This window comes from Alternaria incomplexa (assembly GCF_024043165.1).
Source record: "Alternaria incomplexa strain BMP 0042 chromosome Unknown scaffold_13, whole genome shotgun sequence".
NCBI classification, from domain to species: Eukaryota; Fungi; Ascomycota; class Dothideomycetes; order Pleosporales; family Pleosporaceae; genus Alternaria; species Alternaria incomplexa.
The window spans coordinates 831,827-849,935 of NW_026249862.1; the positions used below are offsets into that span (position 1 = coordinate 831,827).

General features: G+C 54.8%; 5 protein-coding genes across 5 annotated transcripts; 4 read left to right on the forward strand and 1 right to left on the reverse strand.

Moving 5' to 3' along the window:
- Positions 1–3,070: 3,070 nt before the first annotated feature.
- VEL1 (velum formation- protein) lies at positions 3,071–4,888 on the forward strand (the record flags this gene model as incomplete). Its single annotated transcript, XM_051438124.1, has 1 exon — positions 3,071–4,888. The coding sequence occupies one exon, from the start codon at positions 3,071–3,073 to the stop codon at positions 4,886–4,888; it is 1,818 nt and encodes a 605-aa protein (XP_051288123.1).
- Positions 4,889–8,746: 3,858 nt separating this feature from the next.
- J4E90_008602 (uncharacterized protein) lies at positions 8,747–10,913 on the forward strand (the record flags this gene model as incomplete). Its single annotated transcript, XM_051438125.1, has 2 exons — positions 8,747–10,758; positions 10,808–10,913. The coding sequence occupies 2 exons, from the start codon at positions 8,747–8,749 to the stop codon at positions 10,911–10,913; spliced, it is 2,118 nt and encodes a 705-aa protein (XP_051288124.1).
- Positions 10,914–11,460: 547 nt separating this feature from the next.
- On the forward strand, positions 11,461–12,744 carry J4E90_008603 (uncharacterized protein; the record flags this gene model as incomplete). Its single annotated transcript, XM_051438126.1, has 1 exon — positions 11,461–12,744. One exon carries the CDS (start codon positions 11,461–11,463, stop codon positions 12,742–12,744), a length of 1,284 nt encoding a protein of 427 aa, XP_051288125.1.
- Positions 12,745–14,979: 2,235 nt separating this feature from the next.
- On the forward strand, positions 14,980–15,863 carry J4E90_008604 (uncharacterized protein; the record flags this gene model as incomplete). The annotated part of the gene is made up of 5 exons (XM_051438127.1): positions 14,980–15,065; positions 15,121–15,186; positions 15,251–15,326; positions 15,377–15,593; positions 15,658–15,863. The coding sequence occupies 5 exons, from the start codon at positions 14,980–14,982 to the stop codon at positions 15,861–15,863; spliced, it is 651 nt and encodes a 216-aa protein (XP_051288126.1).
- Positions 15,864–15,949: 86 nt separating this feature from the next.
- J4E90_008605 (uncharacterized protein) lies at positions 15,950–17,861 on the reverse strand (the record flags this gene model as incomplete). The annotated part of the gene is made up of 2 exons (XM_051438128.1): positions 15,950–17,479; positions 17,547–17,861. The coding sequence occupies 2 exons, from the start codon at positions 17,859–17,861 to the stop codon at positions 15,950–15,952; spliced, it is 1,845 nt and encodes a 614-aa protein (XP_051288127.1).
- Positions 17,862–18,109: the final 248 nt, after the last annotated feature.

The following is an 18,109-nucleotide window of genomic DNA, read 5'->3' on the forward strand; positions in this document are numbered from 1 at the left end:
GATCGGTATCTGAGGGTAAGGCTTCGCCTGCGGTAGACTGAACAAGATGGCCCAGGGTCAAGACGTGGCTTTTCCCAGTGTGACGTTCGTGTTCAAGAGGCGCCCAGTACACTGAGCCGCAGGAGCTGAATGCGACTGTTTGGGTCTTGCGGCGTCTATTGAACACGCTAGGTCAACGTGGCTCTGTAGTGCCTCCAGGGGCGCTGAGTGTAGCGAAAGATGGCCTGATATCGAGACAGCATAGGCAGAGGAAGTCTGGTCGGTGGAGCGCAGACGTCATTCGTAGGCATGCACCTAGCCTGAAGGTTTAGCACGGGCTCATGCAAGGACTTCGGGTGTACTCTGCTGTCACGCTTTGCGCGATAGTCGTTGCAAAGCGTAATTTGAGGCATGCAAGTCCGTGCGATATTACCGCGTGATGGAGATAGCACGGGTGTGGGTTCAGGTTGTTTGGCGAGGCTGCAATTGAATAGAGTGAAACGAGTGTGGGATCCAGGCCTCAGGCAATAACCAAGCGCATATCGCGGTGGGTGCAGTGATTTCGTGTTGGCTGAAGAACCTTTGCAGGAGACTGCGCGAAATGCTGCAAACCATATACGACTGGTGCCATGATGCGTCTTCTCGTGTAAGCTAGGGCGGGAGACCGCATTGGTTGATGGTCTTCAGCAACGACGCTGTGCAACTCTCTGCGCAGCCATTGCCGAGGGTAAGGGTTTTGACTTTTGAAGGTACGGAAAGACGACGCCAGACGCGAACACTGGCAGACGGCGTCATAAAACGCCCAAACCATCCAAAGTTACCGACCAAGGTTTCAGCGACAGGGTCCATCAGGGTCGAATGCGAAAGCGCGGAAGACGACGCTGTGTTCGGCCAGGGTGAAGCGATTGGTAACTTCCGGGGGATTTGTCGGAGCCTAAGTGCGACAGCAGTCAACCAACAGAGCGTTTGACATGTGCGCGTGGTGGGTTCGCCGGCGGCAGTCCCAATCAATGAAGGGTGAAACCTCCGCTTTCCGCAAACTCTAATGGCATTTACTTTTGCGAGTTGCTCCGGGCTGCGGATAGAACGGGCGTCCTCATGCACGATTCGGCGGTACATGATCACCACGAGATGGACTCGGCATCGACAAGCAAGGGCAGCGTCTGACTGCGATTGAAAGTCCAACACGTCGAAACGGCGCGCAGGATGTTGTTGGCAGCAGGAAGCGGATCTGATCGCCCCAGGCCCTGAGGAGGGCTGCAACGGGAGAGTGCGCATCCCGGCCGTTGAGGAAGACAGGAATACTGGGGCTGCATGCTTCCGATAATGGAAGGGGCGAATCAAGGTGGCTGGAACGACGGGTAAAGGATCCCACTTGGCGCAATCCAGCAGAAGGGCAGCAGGGGCATGTCAGCCACGATGATCCTTTGCGAGTGGGCCGTTTGCTGCCCACTGCTGGCTGCTGGAATCCGCCTCGCTGGCCATTGGTTTCCAGCGTCCCAGCCGGCAGTCAGTCAGCAGCGTCGCATAAAAAGCACCGTTGGAGAACCGTTCATGGGGGCGGTCAGCACTCTGGCAAAAGGACGATATGGGGCTGGAAAGAATAGCGAGGAGTCGGCATGGATAGTGACGAGCATCAGCCCATCTGGCTGTTGTGTGCGCCAGCCATTGTCGCACGGCACAGTGTGCTTGGCCCAGGCGGTATCTCCCGGGCACCCTGGCACCATGCATCCCCAGGCGGGCCTACTACAGAAACCGGCTGTCTACCCAGACGTGGCGCCCAGCTGGGATGGGCAGCAGTGCAATTTAGTGACATCTGGATGTGGGAGAGGCGAATGCGAAGGTGACTAGTATGGAATACACTGTGCTCGTAGGAGGGAGTACTCCTCAGTGTAGTATGGCATGTGCGTGCCTTGTAGCGTAGGCATGGTGCCAGACCCAAGGCGATGTGATGGGACGACACCATGGTTGCCCATCGAGAGCCGGGAGCTGGAACCGTGTGATCGGTGGGCAGTGGCCTGGCCGGCTAGTTTAACTTTGGCAAGACGCGGGCCAATATGTTTCGGTTCCCGCTTGGTGCTCGCTTCCGGGCGCACGAGTCAGTGCAGGTGGTTGTGCCCAGGTGGTGGATGGCGGGCGTGCAGAGAGGAAGGTGTGGAGAGCAACGCGCTCCTTACCATGGTTCTCGCCAGTTTCTCGCGATGCAAGACGATGCACGACGACTGCGCCTTGCCGTGGTGGTACTAGGACTGCAGCTTCTGCGCGCGAGGCGTCCGCGGAGCATTCATGGGTTGCAGGCGGGTGAGGCTTCAAACCAATAGCCACAGCACACTAAGCTGCCTGTGTCCGGCTAAAGTGTCAGTGCAGATGAGCCTGACCCAGCGGGCCTCTCAGCCGTCCCCTCTCATAGCCGCGTGCCCTCAGCTCTCCCCATTCTTCACATATCCATCGCCGACTCTTGCACCCTCACTGCAATTGCGGCTCCCGACGACCGGTGCTGTTCTCGCTCTGCCATCAGTCTCGGAGGATCCTTTTGAGCATACTTGACTTGGCATCATCTTAGCCAGCCTCGCCGTCGCGTCTCCCAAGCTTTCTGCTATCTGCTTTCTGGCCCCCAGCACCCGGCCCTCAGCACCACCCAGCCATCGACCGCAGCACCGCAAAGACATCCATCTCTGCGCATCCCCCACTGCACCACTCCTCTGCTCGACCTGTTGCTTTGCGCATCATTTTTGGTTGATTTTCCACGTCTCCATCGGTAAGTTTCCCCAGCGAGTCCCGCCCGCGCCTTTGGGATGCCGACAGTTTGGGCACGCGTCAGCCAGCGATGCGGCGTTGGCCCTGCGGCGCCCACGAGTCTGTCGGAATGGCATTGTCAAACACATGTGCTGACCACTCCAGATTGTCTGCTACCGTGGTTCACTCCAGCGTAGCTGTTGTTCTAGCTCGTTCAAAGTACCCATTGTGTGGTCGCTGATGTAAGTGTTCCCTTTGGGTGGGTGCCGCGAGGCAGTCCCTGGCGTCGACTCACCCCAACTCCACGACGACTCCGCATGCTGACTCGTTGCAGACCAGACACATCGCACTCATGATGTCCAACATTGCTGTCAGCCACGAAAACAAGAGCCAGTTCATCCGCACCACCAAGGATGGCCGCACTATTCGCTACAATCTGCAGGTAATCCAGCAGCCCGAACGCGCGCGTGCATGTGGTAGCGGCGCAAAGTCGAGTGCCGATCGCCGCCCCGTGGACCCTCCCCCGATTGTCGAGCTTCGCATCTACGAGAATGACCAGGACATCACCTTCGCCTACAATGCGAGTTTCTTCCTCCATGCCAGTCTCGAAAATGCGCGCGCCATTGCACATGGACGCACCCAGTCTTCTGCAGGCCCTAGCTTTCCTGTCCTGACCGGCACCCCCGTTGCGGGCATGGCCTACCTCGAGCGCCCTACGCCCGCCGGCTACTTCATCTTTCCCGATCTTTCAGTCCGTCACGAGGGCAAGTACCGCCTGAGTTTCGCTCTGTTCGAGAACTTAGCCGAGGTCAAGGACCTGGACCCTGGTGACCCAGAAGTCATCTTCGACGGCAACCACTTTGTCTCCCACCGTGCTGAGGTTAGATCATCGCCATTCACCGTCTTCTCTGCGAAGAAGTTCCCTGGTCTGTCCGAGAGCACAGCCCTAAGTCGCCAGGTTGCCGAGCAGGGCTGCCGTGTTCGCATCCGTCGCGATGTGAGGATGAGGCGCCGCGAGAACAAGTCGTCCAAGGAATGGGACGAGTATGATGAGGAAGGTGGTGGCTACGACCGCGCGAGAGGAACAGCGACCCCCGAAAACTATGGCCAGGCACCGAACGCCCCTCTCGATGACCGTCCGCGGTCCGTCTCCAACGCCAGCAATCCGTCGCTGGCACCACCCCGCCGTCCGAGCATGGAGGAGATGGCACATGGCTACCCTGCCAGCAGTGGCTATCAGCAGCAGATGCCACCGCCGCAGAACCCCACGTACACGCAAATGCCTTCGTATGCATCGAGTCAGCAACACCAATACTCGCAGCAGTACTCCGCTCCCCAAACGCCTTCCATGATGCAACCTCCCCAGCATTCTACTGCATACTCGCAACACCCGCAACATTCTCAGCACGCTCAACACGCCCAACACAGCAGCTACTCGAGCCAGCAGCAACCTCAGCCCACAATGCCCGCAAGCCAGCAATACAACTACTCAAACTACCAGCAGCCGGCGCACTACGACCAGGTTCCTCCTTCTCGTCAGGAACACGTTCCCGCCGAGTACGCTCAGCCAGTCGACTACCGACGCTCGTCTGTGACCCAATCGTCGCCTCAGCAATACTCCGCGCCCAGCCATGCAGTGCAATCCTACAGCTCCATGGATCAATACAGTCGACCACAGCAAATAAGCCAGCCTCTGCAACCCCTGCAGCCCCTACACACCTCACCACAGGCTTATGCTTCGTCTACACCTAGTGCTGTGCACACTCCCAGCCACCAGCCGCTGCCATCTTTGAGGCCCATCGTCGCCGAAAAGCTGGAGCCCGTCTCGCCTTCTTACCAGTCACCGCCCGGTACCCTTTCAGCTACCATGTCGGTCAACTCTGACGGGTCCAGCCAGAACTATGCGCTGCCCAAGTTCAACGCCCAGGCACAGGGTCTTCCGCCCATGTCGGCTGGATCAAGCAACAAACGTTCCTTCTCCAGCACATTCGACTCCCGCCACTTGAACGAACGCATGGTGTCTGGCAGCAGGCCACAACCCTCTGGTGCTGGGTACAGCTACGATCCTGCCGACTCTCCGGATATGGAGGAGCCAATGGACCGAGCGGCCATGAGCTACCGGCGTGCGGACGGGACACAACGGCAACGTCATGTACCCGCAGTCGGCCATTGAGTTGTTCTCTGCTGACGGCCGCGTAGCTCTGATAAGACCGGCCCCCAGCATGTACGTTGCATAAGGATCTGTTGTAGGAGTACGGCGTTATGTGTGCTGTTACGGATCTAATGTGCTCTGATCATCTATACCCCCGAGTACGACGAACGTGCGATCTCGCCACGGCAGTCTTTTCTATCTCGTCTCCAAGCCCTGTCTTTCTATGCTCTATTACATATACGTCAGCTATTAAGCTGCACACTACCATTTCTTTTCACTGTTACACAAAACATACTACCCACATACCCCACATCAAGGCAAAACGCCCTATGTTTCCTTTCAATCTATTATTCCTACCTTGTACTTTGTCTGAATGTGCTCTACAGAACACGCGGCTCAGCAAATTGAGAACTCTGGCATTTCCTTCTATTGGTTAACGGAACTGTGGCTTTATCCTTAACGGCTTCATGTCGCCGTCCGGAAAATCGGATGAGATAGTATACGCATGAGCATGCAACAAGGGAGGCTGCTTGTGATTTGCATAGATTCCGTAAGCTCAATCATGGCACACAGTGCGCTATTGAACTTTAGTTTTGGTCCCTTTGCGTGAGCAATACATGCAGGTGGTGCGCTCTAAGTCCATGCCACGGAACGGCTACATCTCGCGTCGTCTAGTCCGCCTCAAGAGTACCCCTCCAACTACCCCGCGTCCCAATACAGATCAACACAATCACGCAATTTGCCAGCGTCCTACCAGAACACGCGCCATGCATCCGACGAGTACAATGTGACTGTCTCTTACACATAATAGGAAACGTAGAGCTTGAAGCTTTTCGCATTATGCCGCAAAGAAGACCGGCTTACCTAAAGCTAACCTGTGATGGTATGGTACGAGCGTGACAGGCTTCAAGCACACTTCCCGCCTTGGGAAGCTACGAAGGAGTGCCCGCGGGCTCTGGTTACAAGTGTGATCCACACCCGCGTGGGCAAAAATGACGTGACGGACGCGACTTTTGGCACAATTGATCCTCTGGTTCTCCCCTCTTTTTGCCTTCCTCTCCTCCATCTCCAAACGTTCTCGTGAACGTTTAGCACTCTACCACCAATTCATATCGCCGCTGTGCATAGTTGTTGAATTGTAAAGCAACATGGCTGAGGAACTATCTAAGAACTTCGAGACGCTGCAATTGCATGCTGGTGAGCGCTTTTTAGCTTCTCTTCAGGTGTATGTACTAACACAACATCCCTAGGCCATGAGCCAGACTCAGTGACAAACTCTCGTGCCGTACCCATCTACGCGACTAGTGTAAGTTGTGGAACAAAGTGGGCCTCCAATGACACTCATGCTGATACAAATAGTCTTACACGTTCAATGACAGCGCTCATGGCGCAAGACTCTTCGGACTAAAGGAGTTCGGCAACATCTACAGCCGCATAATGAACCCCACCGTCGATGTCCTCGAGAAACGTATCGCCGCATTGGAAGGCGGTGTTGCAGCACTAGGAGTAGCGTCTGGCCAGTCCGCCCAATTCATCGCCATAGCTGCTCTGGCGCACGCTGGGGACAACATCATTGCAACCTCGAACTTGTACGGAGGCACATACAACCAGCTGAAGGTCTTCTTCCCGCGCCTGGGAGTGCAGACCAAGTTCGTCAACGGTGACAAACCGGATGACTTTAAGGCTGCGATTGACGAGAAGACCAAGGCGATCTATGTGAGTTTTTGCGAATAACTGTTTACAAGCTGGCTAATGTCCCAAAGCTTGAGAGTATCGGAAACCCGAGGTACAACGTTCCCGACTTTGAGAAGATCGTAGCGATTGCGCATGAGGCTGGTATTCCAGTTATTGTTGACAACACGTTTGGTGCTGGAGGATACTTCTGCAGGCCTATCGACTTTGGCGCTGATATTGTCGTGCACTCTGCGACAAAGTGGATTGGAGGTAGCGCTCACTTCGTCCTTGGAAAGAAGGCATATACTGACTGAGACGACAGGCCACGGAACCACGATTGGTGGTATCGTCGTCGACAGCGGAAAGTTCGACTGGGGCAAGCACGGCAAGCGTTTCCCGCAGATGGTCGAGCCATCAGACGGCTACCACGGGCTGAAGTTCTGGGAGACTTTTGGAGCCATTACATTCATCATGCGAGCGCGCGTTGAGATCCTGCGAGACCTAGGCGCAGCGCTGAACCCCTTCGCCGCCCAACAGCTCATCCTTGGTGTCGAAACTCTTTCTTTACGATGCGAGCGACACGCATTCAATGCACTCAAGCTGGCGAAGTGGCTCGAGAGCAACAAGAACGTGAGCTGGGTATCGTATCCAGGTCTCGAGAGCCATCAATCGCACGAGCTAGCGAAGAAGTACCTGCCGCGTGGGTTCGGAGGTGTGCTATCATTTGGCGTGACAGGAGGTGGTGCAGCAGGCAGCCAGGTCGTAGACAACTTCAAGCTCATCTCCAATGTAGCGAACGTTGGCGATTCCAAGACGCTGGCTATCCATCCTTGGACGACGACGCATGAGCAGCTGAGTGACGAGGAGAAAATCAACTCAGGCGTTACTGAGGTAAGCAGATGTTGCGCAATGAGCCAAAGTGATTACATGCTGACAGTTTACAGGATCTCATTCGCATCTCGGTTGGCACAGAACACATCGACGACATCATTGCCGACTTTGAGCAGTCTTTCAAGAAGTCGGCAACGGCACCAGCTGAGAAGGGTCAGCCAGAGAATGCAACAAAAACAGGCGGCAGTGAGCCCTCTGCGTCCCTGTCGGGAGCTACATAGGAACGTGGTACTGAGGCTGTTGCTCTAGAAACGCGAATAGCGATCCGGAGACTGTGATGAAATGAATACCTAATGGTAGCCCCGACATGTTGTGGCTGATAGGCTAGACGCTTAATACCTACATGACTGTTATCTATAGCGCAGCATGAACTCTCTCCGTGGTGTCCTCGTACGAAGTCGTTACATGTCTCTTCTAACCCCTGGCAGCGCACACGCAGCATCTCAAGCCGAGGCATCTTCCCTACCGGTGGGCTCTAGTACCGAGATCCGCTGACCAATCAGCATGGAGCCGTCTACGTGGTCGCGAAGCAAGGATGGTTACCCCAGGATCTGATCTCGACAACATGTGAAAGCCACATATCTAGCACATGACGCATCTGCGCATGCAAACGCTCTCGTCATCCCATATGCGCCAGCACTCTCGCTCAGCGGTACACCCAAGGCAGCGCGGCGCCCCATCTCGTTCCCCGCAAACACATGCCAAAAGGTGCCTGGTCCGGAGTCTGGAGAAGAGCGGGATGCCCAGACATCGGGGTTTCAGCTGCATCCAGCGCACCTGACCGATAGCTTTCGGTGCAGGAACTTGGCTCCAGTTTTCATCTTGGCCGCAATTGGACGGCAGCGCGACATGACGACTTTGCCGAGGCACGTTTTGCGCCGCCATGGGAAATTGTGGAGTTTCTGGCTTAGTCCCGTATGATTACGACCCTTGCCTTTAGGGTTCGTTGCGCCTGATTCCCATCTTCCACTGCTGAGTTTGAGCGCGTTGCCCTTTCTCGAGACGTGTTGCATCTTCTCTTTACTGTTCGCTATAGCTGAGGAGAAAGCGGGAGTCCTGGCGTAAAGCTATAGGTATGTGAGGTCATCTGCCATGTCGCAGCTGGAAGCTAGAAGCTTGGGGCTGTCCCGGACACGCCGACCTCGCCCATGCGCGACGTGTTTACCAAGAGCTCTGCTGACGTTTGATATAGAGTAGACTGTCTGTCATCACCTCGCTGGTATCACCTTTACACGTTACACGAAGCCATCCTCGACCGAAGCGGAAAGAGCGACCACTCGAAACCGACCTAGCCGAACACACACATACGCAAAGATGTTCGGATCTATAGACCCTCAGTTGGACCGCGCGGAGGAGCTCCACGGCCCTCCGGCGAAAGGACAGCCATACAGCGTGGCGTTGCCAGGCTCAGAGGCAGAGGGAAGGAGCGCCATCTACAGGCATTGGAGGTTTACGGACAAGCCTCTGCTAGATCACCTAGTCCCTGAGATCAGGACACCCCACGAAGCGTTCGAGAACTCGGTTGCCAAATGGCCCAAGAACAAGTGCCTGGGCCACCGCCCCTACGACACCGCCACCAAGACCTTCGGTCCCTACGTTTGGGAAGACTACGAGACAGTCGCCAAGCGGAGAACGAACTTTGGCGCCGGCCTGGTACATCTGCACAAGCAAGCTGGCGTTACCGCGTCAAAGTACGGCATTGGACTGTGGTGTCAGAACAGGCCGGAATGGCAGATCACGGATCTGGCGTGCATGTCGCAAGGACTCTACACCGTTTCCATCTACGACACGCTAGGTCCAGACACGACCGAATACATCATCAACCACTCTGAGCTGGCTTGCGTAGTTGCTGGAGTGAACCACGTTACCGCGCTGTTGAAGCTGAAACCTCGACTGCCTTCGCTGAAGATCATCGTGGTCCTCGACCCGCTCTCCGCCGGCGAGCTTCCTGGAGAGTCCAAGGGCGACATCCTGAACTCGCTTGCGAGCGAACAAGGTGTGACAATCCACTACATCAAGGATGTGGAAGCCCTGGGCGAGAGGCAGCCGATCCCGATGAACCCTCCTACACCTGAGGACATCGTCACTATCAACTACACATCTGGCACCACGGGAAATCCCAAGGGCGTCGTTCTGTCTCACAGGAACGCGCATGCCGGAACATGCACATCCATGGTCATCATGGGTAGCAGTCCCAACGAGGTCATTTGCTCTTTCTTGCCCCTGGCACATATCTACCAGCGGCTGGGAGAACACAGTGGGCTGGCAACTGGTGCTGCTATTGGTTACTTCCATGGAAACATCGCAGAGCTAGTAGATGACTTGCAGATGCTGCGACCGACCATCTTCTCTGGTGTACCCAGGCTGTACAACCGCTTTGGAGCTAAGATCAAGGAAGCAACCGTCCAAGCCACTGGCGTCAAGGGAGCACTATCCCGACACGTGGTATCGACCAAGCTGGCGGCTCTCAACGACAAGCAAAACCCTACCAACAAGCACATGCTCTACGACCGCATCTGGGCTAAGAAGGTTTCTGCTGGTCTTGGACTGGATCGCGCAAAGGTACTTGTTAGTGGCTCTGCGCCCATTGATCCCAGTCTGCATCAATTCCTCCGCATCGTCTTCGGAACCAACTTCACACAAGGATACGGTCTTACCGAGACTTACGCCGTTGCACTCGTCCAGCACGAGGGCGACTTCTCCGCTGGCAACTGCGGTGGTGTTGGACCGAACACAGAGTGCGCTCTGCTCGACGTGCCTGACATGGAGTACATGTCCACGGATAAGCCGCATCCTCGTGGTGAGCTGCTGATCCGCTCTGCATCGCAGTTCAAGGAGTACTTCCGCAACGAGGAGGAGACTGCCAAGGCGATTGACGCCGATGGTTGGTTCCACACTGGTGACATCTGCTCCGTCGACGAACTTGGTCGCTTCAAGATTATCGACCGCAGGAAGAACGTCCTCAAGCTCGCGCAGGGTGAGTACATCTCCCCCGAGCGGATCGAGAACGTATACCTTGCAAACTGCAGCTACCTCGCATCTGGCTACGTCCATGGCGATTCTCATCAGTCCTTCCTCGTGGCGATCTTCGGTGTCGCGCCTGACATCTTCCCACAATTCGCATCCAAGGTGCTCGGTGAGAAGATTCCAGAAGGTGATGTCGCGAAGTTGAAGGAGGTCTGCAAGAACAAGAAGGTCGAACAGGCGGTACTTAAGGAGCTGGAAAAGGTGGGACGAAAGAACAAGTTCAACAGCTACGAGCGCGTTCGGGCTGTGCGGTTGTTTGTTGATCCTTGGACCATCGAAAACCAACTTTTGACCCCAACGTAAGTTTAACTTGACATACTACATAGGCATTTCACTAACACTGCGCAGATTGAAGTTGAAGCGCCCGCAAACCGTCAAGGCTTTCAGGAAGGAGCTGGACGACTGCTACGAAGAGGCACTGGCCGAGGAGTCGAAGGCCAAGGCGAAGTTGTAGAGAGTGGAACTGCATGTTTGGCGTCTGGCGGCCGTACGAGGATACTTAGACAGTGATTGCATGGTTGCTTTCCTAGCGCGCGGGTACTCAGGCACCCTGTGCGAGTCATGGTACCATGGAACTGCATATAGATCGGTCGATTGAGTGTACAGTAGCGGTAATACTACAAACTGAACATGTTCATCCGACCGCTGTGGAGATTTCCCGGCTGATGTGCTGGTGAAGGGGTAAAAATTGCAAGCGGTGAACGATAGCAGACAACGTGTCACGGGCCGTAGTGGAGGGTAGCGAGCAATGAGTGGGTGCCAAGTCACGCATTGACAGGGTCCTCCTCACCTCGGAAGCCGCAGCCAGTAATTGTCGTGTCCGACGCTGCAACCAGCGATGCAACTTCTCGACTAATTTCTGCACAAAACAAACACTCAGGCTCCTCCGCTATACACCCTCGACCCTTCTCCGCCTTATTGCCGCCTCGCCGCTTCCTCGAGGCGCGCTTCCTTATCTCCACCACCTCACTGTATCTTAGCGCCGCGAGCACCCCAGACGGATGCCCATTACACGCGCAACGGCTCTGGCCATGAGCGACGACGCCGCCGATGAGTCGACACAGCCGCGCGCGTCGCGCTTCAAGGAACACACAAACACCAACGGCAGCATACGACCGCCGCCGGACGAGCTATGGAAAGACATCGGCATCGAAGAGCTGATCGAGCAGTTCAACGAAGAGAACGCGAAGCCGCCTACGTCGAGAAAGAGCTCTGCGAACCGCATGCCCCGCCTGGTCAAGTCGGCTTCTTCGAGGGCTGCTTCTGGCAGCGGGACCCCCACGGAATCCAGCTTTAGCACAAGCGTCCAGGCATCGGCAACCGTGCCGACAGAGACGACATATGCACGCCTCCAGCGCGCGTTCGCTTCCATGTTCGGCAGTGTTCTGGGCAAGCGCAAAGCTGGGAACGCAGACGCGGAGCGGGAGAAGGACCAGCACCAGCAACTACTCGACCAACGCAAGAGGGATGCTGAAATCGCCTACCATGAAGCGAAGGACTTGGGCCTGCTTCCTCAACCAAAGGTCTTTGTACGACCCGCTATGAGGTCGCGGCAGTTTGGTACACCATCCCAGCCTGTTGCCGCGGAGAAGATGCAGCTTGGCTTGACCGCAGCCATGGCCGAGGCAGCGACCCCAATCCGTACACCGCGAACGCCGACCCTCCGCCATACCCCCAGCAAGAAAGACCTGCACAAGCAGAAGAAGCTCACGAAGCGCGTGTCCGACCTCGAGTACAAGCTCGCCTCTGCGAAGAAGGAGCTCCAGACCGTCCTCTACAACGACATACCGCCCGTCCCACGCATCCCCGGCTTCGCACCACCCACCCCCGACGTCACCCCGAGCGAAAACGAAGACCCGTCACGAAACACAACCCCCGTCGAAGTTGAGCCTCCCGCCAGCATCGGCAAGATCGTAAAGAAGCGCAAAGCCACCATCCACGACTCGGACGGCGAGTACAAGCCCATACCCACCGACTCTGAAGGCGACATCGACATGCTCTCCGCTGCATCCGCCTCTGAAGCCGAAGTATCGGAGCGCACCGAGCGCAGTATAAAACGCGTCAAGAGCACCGCGAGCAAGAAGAGTCCTGGCAGACGGTCTAGCTCGAGGCTCACAAAGAGGTTCTCGAAGAGTAATCTGAAGAGCGAAGAGCCTGTGCGTGTCGTGCCTGATGGTAGGGATGTACCTGACGTGCCTAGTATACCGCGTGAGATGGAGGGCAAGGGCAAGAAGGTCAAGGTTGGTGATGATGGGTTTGGTGGGTTGGGCCATGAGATCTTTTGACTAGAAGATTGATGACACGTTTGGAACATGTTGAAAAGCTTGCTTTACCCGGAGAGACCATTGGACGTTGTCGCATCATCAGCCTGGGAACATCTTGCATAGCACATGGAGTGTGCGGGAAGGCGTCTGCTGGGTATCTTGTCCCTCCTCCCTTTCCTCTTTTCCGGTCTTTTTCCTTTTTGTCACTTTTCATTTACATCATCAGCGTCCCTCTCGACTACTCGCACTGTGTGCGGGACTGGAGTTGCTATACTTCTTGTATCTGTCTTCGTCGGAGATTTTGGTCTTTTCCCCATTAATGTCTGGAGCATTTTGTATAGGTATGGTCTATGCATGAAAGCGACGAAATTACGACTTAATAGCATACAATGGCATAATATATATTCTTGAACAGGGTGGTGTTGGGGGTGTCAAGACTTGGAAGTGTACTACTTGCATATGGGAGGTTGTGTTCTGAGACTGAAGTTGATAGCTTGTAAGACTCTTCTGGTACGAGCGCATGTCTTGGTGCTCTAGGTCATTACGCTGCTGTAGTCGCTTGTTGTCATGCAAGACATTGTAAGACATGCTCAGACACATGTCTCTAGACATCAAAAGTCCCAGACCGACTACGACCAAGAGCGATATATCTACCGTACCATTTTCTCACACGTAAAGGTACAGACACCAGCAAGACACTGAATTACCACAATAAGATACCTCAACACCGCCAACCAACCAAACACCACCCACTGAACATGCCTTACCACCCCGACTCAACATCTCGCGCCCTCTTCATCCGACACCACATCCGTACTCCAGCAACCCTAAAAGAAGTTCTCTGCTCTATCTGTCGCCAGCGTTGCACCGACCGCCACCAAGTCGTTCAGATCACTGCACATCCGGAATGTCAGTGTGTATTTGGCGAGACGTGTCTGCTGCAGTGGTTGAGATCTGGAAGTGCGGCATGTGGTACTTGTCCGAGTTGTAGGGCTGTGCTGTTTAATAGGGGTGTTGATGATTATGAGGAAAGCGATGGAGATGGTGAGGGAGATGACGATGAGGACAGCGAAGAAGATGAGACAAGAGAAGATGTTGTACGCGGACGCCAGCGAACAAGACAGGAAAAGGGGCATCGCCCTCGTCGCCGTAGAACGCCTTCGTCTTCGCACTCACCATCACGACCGTCGTCAGCAGCTTTTTCTGCTGACGGATCCGGTACACCGCCACCTCGCTCTTTCCACCGCCGTCGCCGCTCGCCCTCCCCTTCTCCATCCCCATCTCCATCTCCATCAACTACCTCGCACACCCTCTCAACCCCACCCACACCCACTCTCAACCCCACCCTCGCAATCGACACTCTAGTAACCGACCTCTGGGCCGGAACCTGGGACCTCGTAACAGAAAGCTGGTCGCTAACCCCAAACGACGCTTCGCGTTCACGTAGCATAACCCGCGCGCAACTCATCATGCTGGTACGTGATGTGAATCCGTTTGAGGAGGAGTTGGAGGATGCGGTGGTTGAGCATCTTGTTGTGAGAGCGAGGAAGATGGTGGTGAAGCATCGGCGGAATGGGGAGTATGAGGATGGAGGGGAGTTGAGGGCTGAGAGGGAGGATGTCAGGTTGGCGGTTGGGTATGGGATGTAGATGCTCCGCGGGCGTGTTTGCTTTTGCGTGTGTTTGGATGTTGTACGTGGTCTAGATTTCGTGTGTTACTTTATGGAGTTTGCTTTTTTGTTATATTGGTTCCTGAAAGTGTTGTCACATGTGAATTCGAGAAGGGTAAACGTTAGGGTCGTACAGCAAATATATTCCATTCACATAACCTGTCTAGATACTGCATCTGGATAACGAAAGCAGCAAGCCTCACATTACACAGCGCCTATCAACTTTAATGCTTCCAAATACCCTGCACGAACGCCCGATTGACCCCGCAGAACCACGGCGGCTACTCCCATTTCCGAACCACGGACATGCGGGTCATCCGGTTGTGGCAGTCACGCCAGCCAATCGCAAACCAGGGATATAGTTCCGCTCCACCATCTCTTTCCTTTCCCTGCCGGTTCAGCCCCACGTCATCGATAGGCCCCAGTCTAGAAACGACAATGGGCATTGTTTGGCAACCTGGCAGGCCTATATAGTCAAGGTGGGTCTGGGACTTTCTGACGTGCGTGCTTGCATATTGTCTACCACTCCCGGGCGATAACTACCTAGTTATTTACGGATTTTCATGTACGAACATAAACCCGAGAATATGGCCGACGAGAAGAAAGAACAGGTGAAGCGTGTTGCGGCGGAGAAGAAGGATCAGGCTGAGCGTGTGGCTGCGGAGAATGGAATGTGAGTTGGTGGTGCTGTGAAGCCGAGATGCGATGGGTTGCTAATGGATGAGCAGTGCTAATCCTTCGGGTGCGATGATTGCGGCTTTTGCGCCCATGTATCTCGCTGCCATACCTCTTACGTACGTCTCCTCTGGCTCTCGAAGCCATTCGTCGAACCGGACTGGAACTGACTGGGTCGAATAGCTCCTTCCTCACAAAACCGAACAGCGTCACTCAGTCGCTGGTCCACGCGCTCATCAAGTTGATCCCTGGTGTCACAGTACGTTCGATCCTCTTCAACGCTGATATCACACTAATAGTAATCTCTAGACAACAGCGATAACTTCCGGACGCGCAATCCCCGCCCTCTCAGCTCTATATATATTCTGGACCTTCGGCGCATCGGGCGCGCTCTCTGCAGCGGGACAAGCCATGGGACGGGAAGAAGGTCTTGATCTGGAACATTCGAGGAAGCATATTCACAAGCTCGATGGACTGCCACTGAGGCTTAGGAGTGCGCATTATGCGCTTATGGAGAACTTCCCTGGTGAGTCGAAATTTCTCGCAGTGCCCCCTGTCAGTAAAGATTGCTAACGTGGACGTGATTGCAGGCTTCGCCCTTGCTGCCGCGCTAGCGCAGGTCCTTGCGCCTCGAGACGCACAGATCGTGAACCTACTGGGCTACCATGTCATCGCCAAGTTGCTTGTGCATTACCCGTCGTACCTGAGCAACGTGGCTTTGCCGAGGACTGCTGCGCATGTTACTGCCACGGCGGCTTTGATCAACATCTGCTGGAGGTTGGCTGCTGGCAACTAGAATGGAAGGAAATTTTGAAGTCGTATTGATCAAGTAGACACTACTATCCGAAACTATCCAAGACGTGTCTGTGGCTACCATCCTATCTAATCGAGAAAGACCATCTTCGCACTAGTACCATGGTACTTGTACTTTCTCTTGAAATGTCTATCCTTGCCTGGCAGAGGATCATATTCACCTATCAGAGCCTTGTCGTGCAACACCACAGTTGCGACCTTCGATACCGCCACACCGTCCTTACTGGCTACCTTTCGTATCTTTTGCAGAATACGATCAGATAGGCGTCCATACATGGTCTCCTCAGAAGTACCGTCGCTGCCTGGGTCTGGCTTGGCAGAAGTTCCGTCGTTGTCATACGGCTTAAAGTAAGCAACCAGACTTTCCAGTTCAGAGAAGTTTGTCAAAACCTCGGCGTAGGCGGCAAAGTGGTTGTCAAACCCCCTGATATGCGCTCCGGTGACACCATGTATCTTGCCAGCGAAGCCGTCGTGTTTCCATGGTAGTCCAAACATGAAGTGTCGGAAGCCGAGCTGCTTGAGGTTGGGACGGATAGCCAAGACTTTCTTCAGCATACCCACGTTGGTGAAGTTCTCCCCAAAGCTCAGATGACATGACTCCAAGTTGGGATGGCTACCGATCATCCGAACTAGGCTGGGCTTCCATGGCGTGAAAGTAATGACCTTGAGATGCTTCAAGCTAGTGAACGAAGCGAGAAATGCCTCCACACCACTGGGGCTTTCTTTATACTGATCCTCGGCGAATTCCCAGTTAGTCACTTCAAGCTTCTCGATGTTGATAGTAGAAGCCATGAACTGTTTGAGAACGAGTGGTAGCTTCTGGCAGTCGTTCAGCTCCAACATGCGGACACTGGAGAGGTCGATACTTTTGTAGGCGTCGAGAGGGAAGGCACCGCTGAAGTCAAATTGCCCAAGTTGCAGACGCGTGACTCCGAAGAATGGTACAGTGGGAGGGGGTGCAGGAACCATCTTGAACAGAGTTCTGCAGCTGGGCTGCGGCCACGCATGTATCCACGATACGGACTCGAACTCTCCGCCAAGAGGGTATCCAAACGCAGTGAGGATTCCGCCAAACAAACTGACTGGTGTGCCTTGTTGGGGCTTGATAGTACTAGCCTCGTAGCCTCCGCCGCTGATCGTGATTGCGTCTTTGGTGTCCTTACCAGTTGGCTGAAAGGTGTACTGGACGATAGAATCAACCAGAGGACGTGTGTTCGGGGTATTGTGGACAGCCCAGGGCAAGTACAGCGTTTTCAGACTACCTTTCAGTGGCGAGTCGTCCTCGAACAGCTCTTGGTAGATGTCGCAGAATTTCGGACTTGCAGGGAGCCCGGGAAGCTGGAGCTCTTTGAGCGGTACGTTGCGAAGATCATGGAACAAGTTCTCTAGATCGTATTCAACGTCGTCGTTGTCCAATCCGAATAACCGGAGGGACTTTGTGCAGAACTTCTTCATCCTGCTCGCAACGTCCCAGACGCAATGCTCATCGAAGTCGATAACGACGTCCCGGTAGACGCTTCGCCCGGCGGATATGTGGAGCTTTTTGAATTTGCACATGATTTGGTAAACGGTGTCGAACTCTTCAGGCTCATCGAGTACCTGCGTAAGTTAGCAACACACTTCTTTGTACTGCCCAGGCTCCTGGAAGCCTCTCGCGAAAACTTACTTTGTCCATAATGTCGTCTAAAATCTCGGCTGGGAGAGTGTCCAAGAGGATGGGAGCCTTGGTAGAAGCCGTCGTGCTAGTGAGTTTCGCCTTCTTTGGCGTTGCTGTCTCCTCTTCTGAGACGGACGATGTACGGCGGCGCTTTGTCGATGCTTGACCGGCGCTCTCCATGTCCTTGCGCGCTGCCTCATCTTGATCTGCGCTGTCGGCCTTGTTTGGATTGGATGTTACCACCCCAGAGTTCACTGTAGGCGATTCATGACCGCGCTCAATTGAAGCTGGATCCGCAGCTGCGGCTGCGTCTTTAGGCGTCATTGCGGTCGCCGTCGATAGATCCAAGAGATGTCTGAAGGTGAGAGGAGTATTCGCGGTGAGAGAGAGATCCAAAGTGAGAGAGGCGTGTCAACACCGCGACCGTTTGCAATATTGCGTCACCCACTCAAGGCGCGCTAATGCGCACAGTCGCCCACACACCCGCTACAAATACCACTTGTCTCACCCATTTCCTCTCTTTACTTTCTACCGCTTCGCGTTCCCAATGTCAACCGCACTCCTCAACCCTC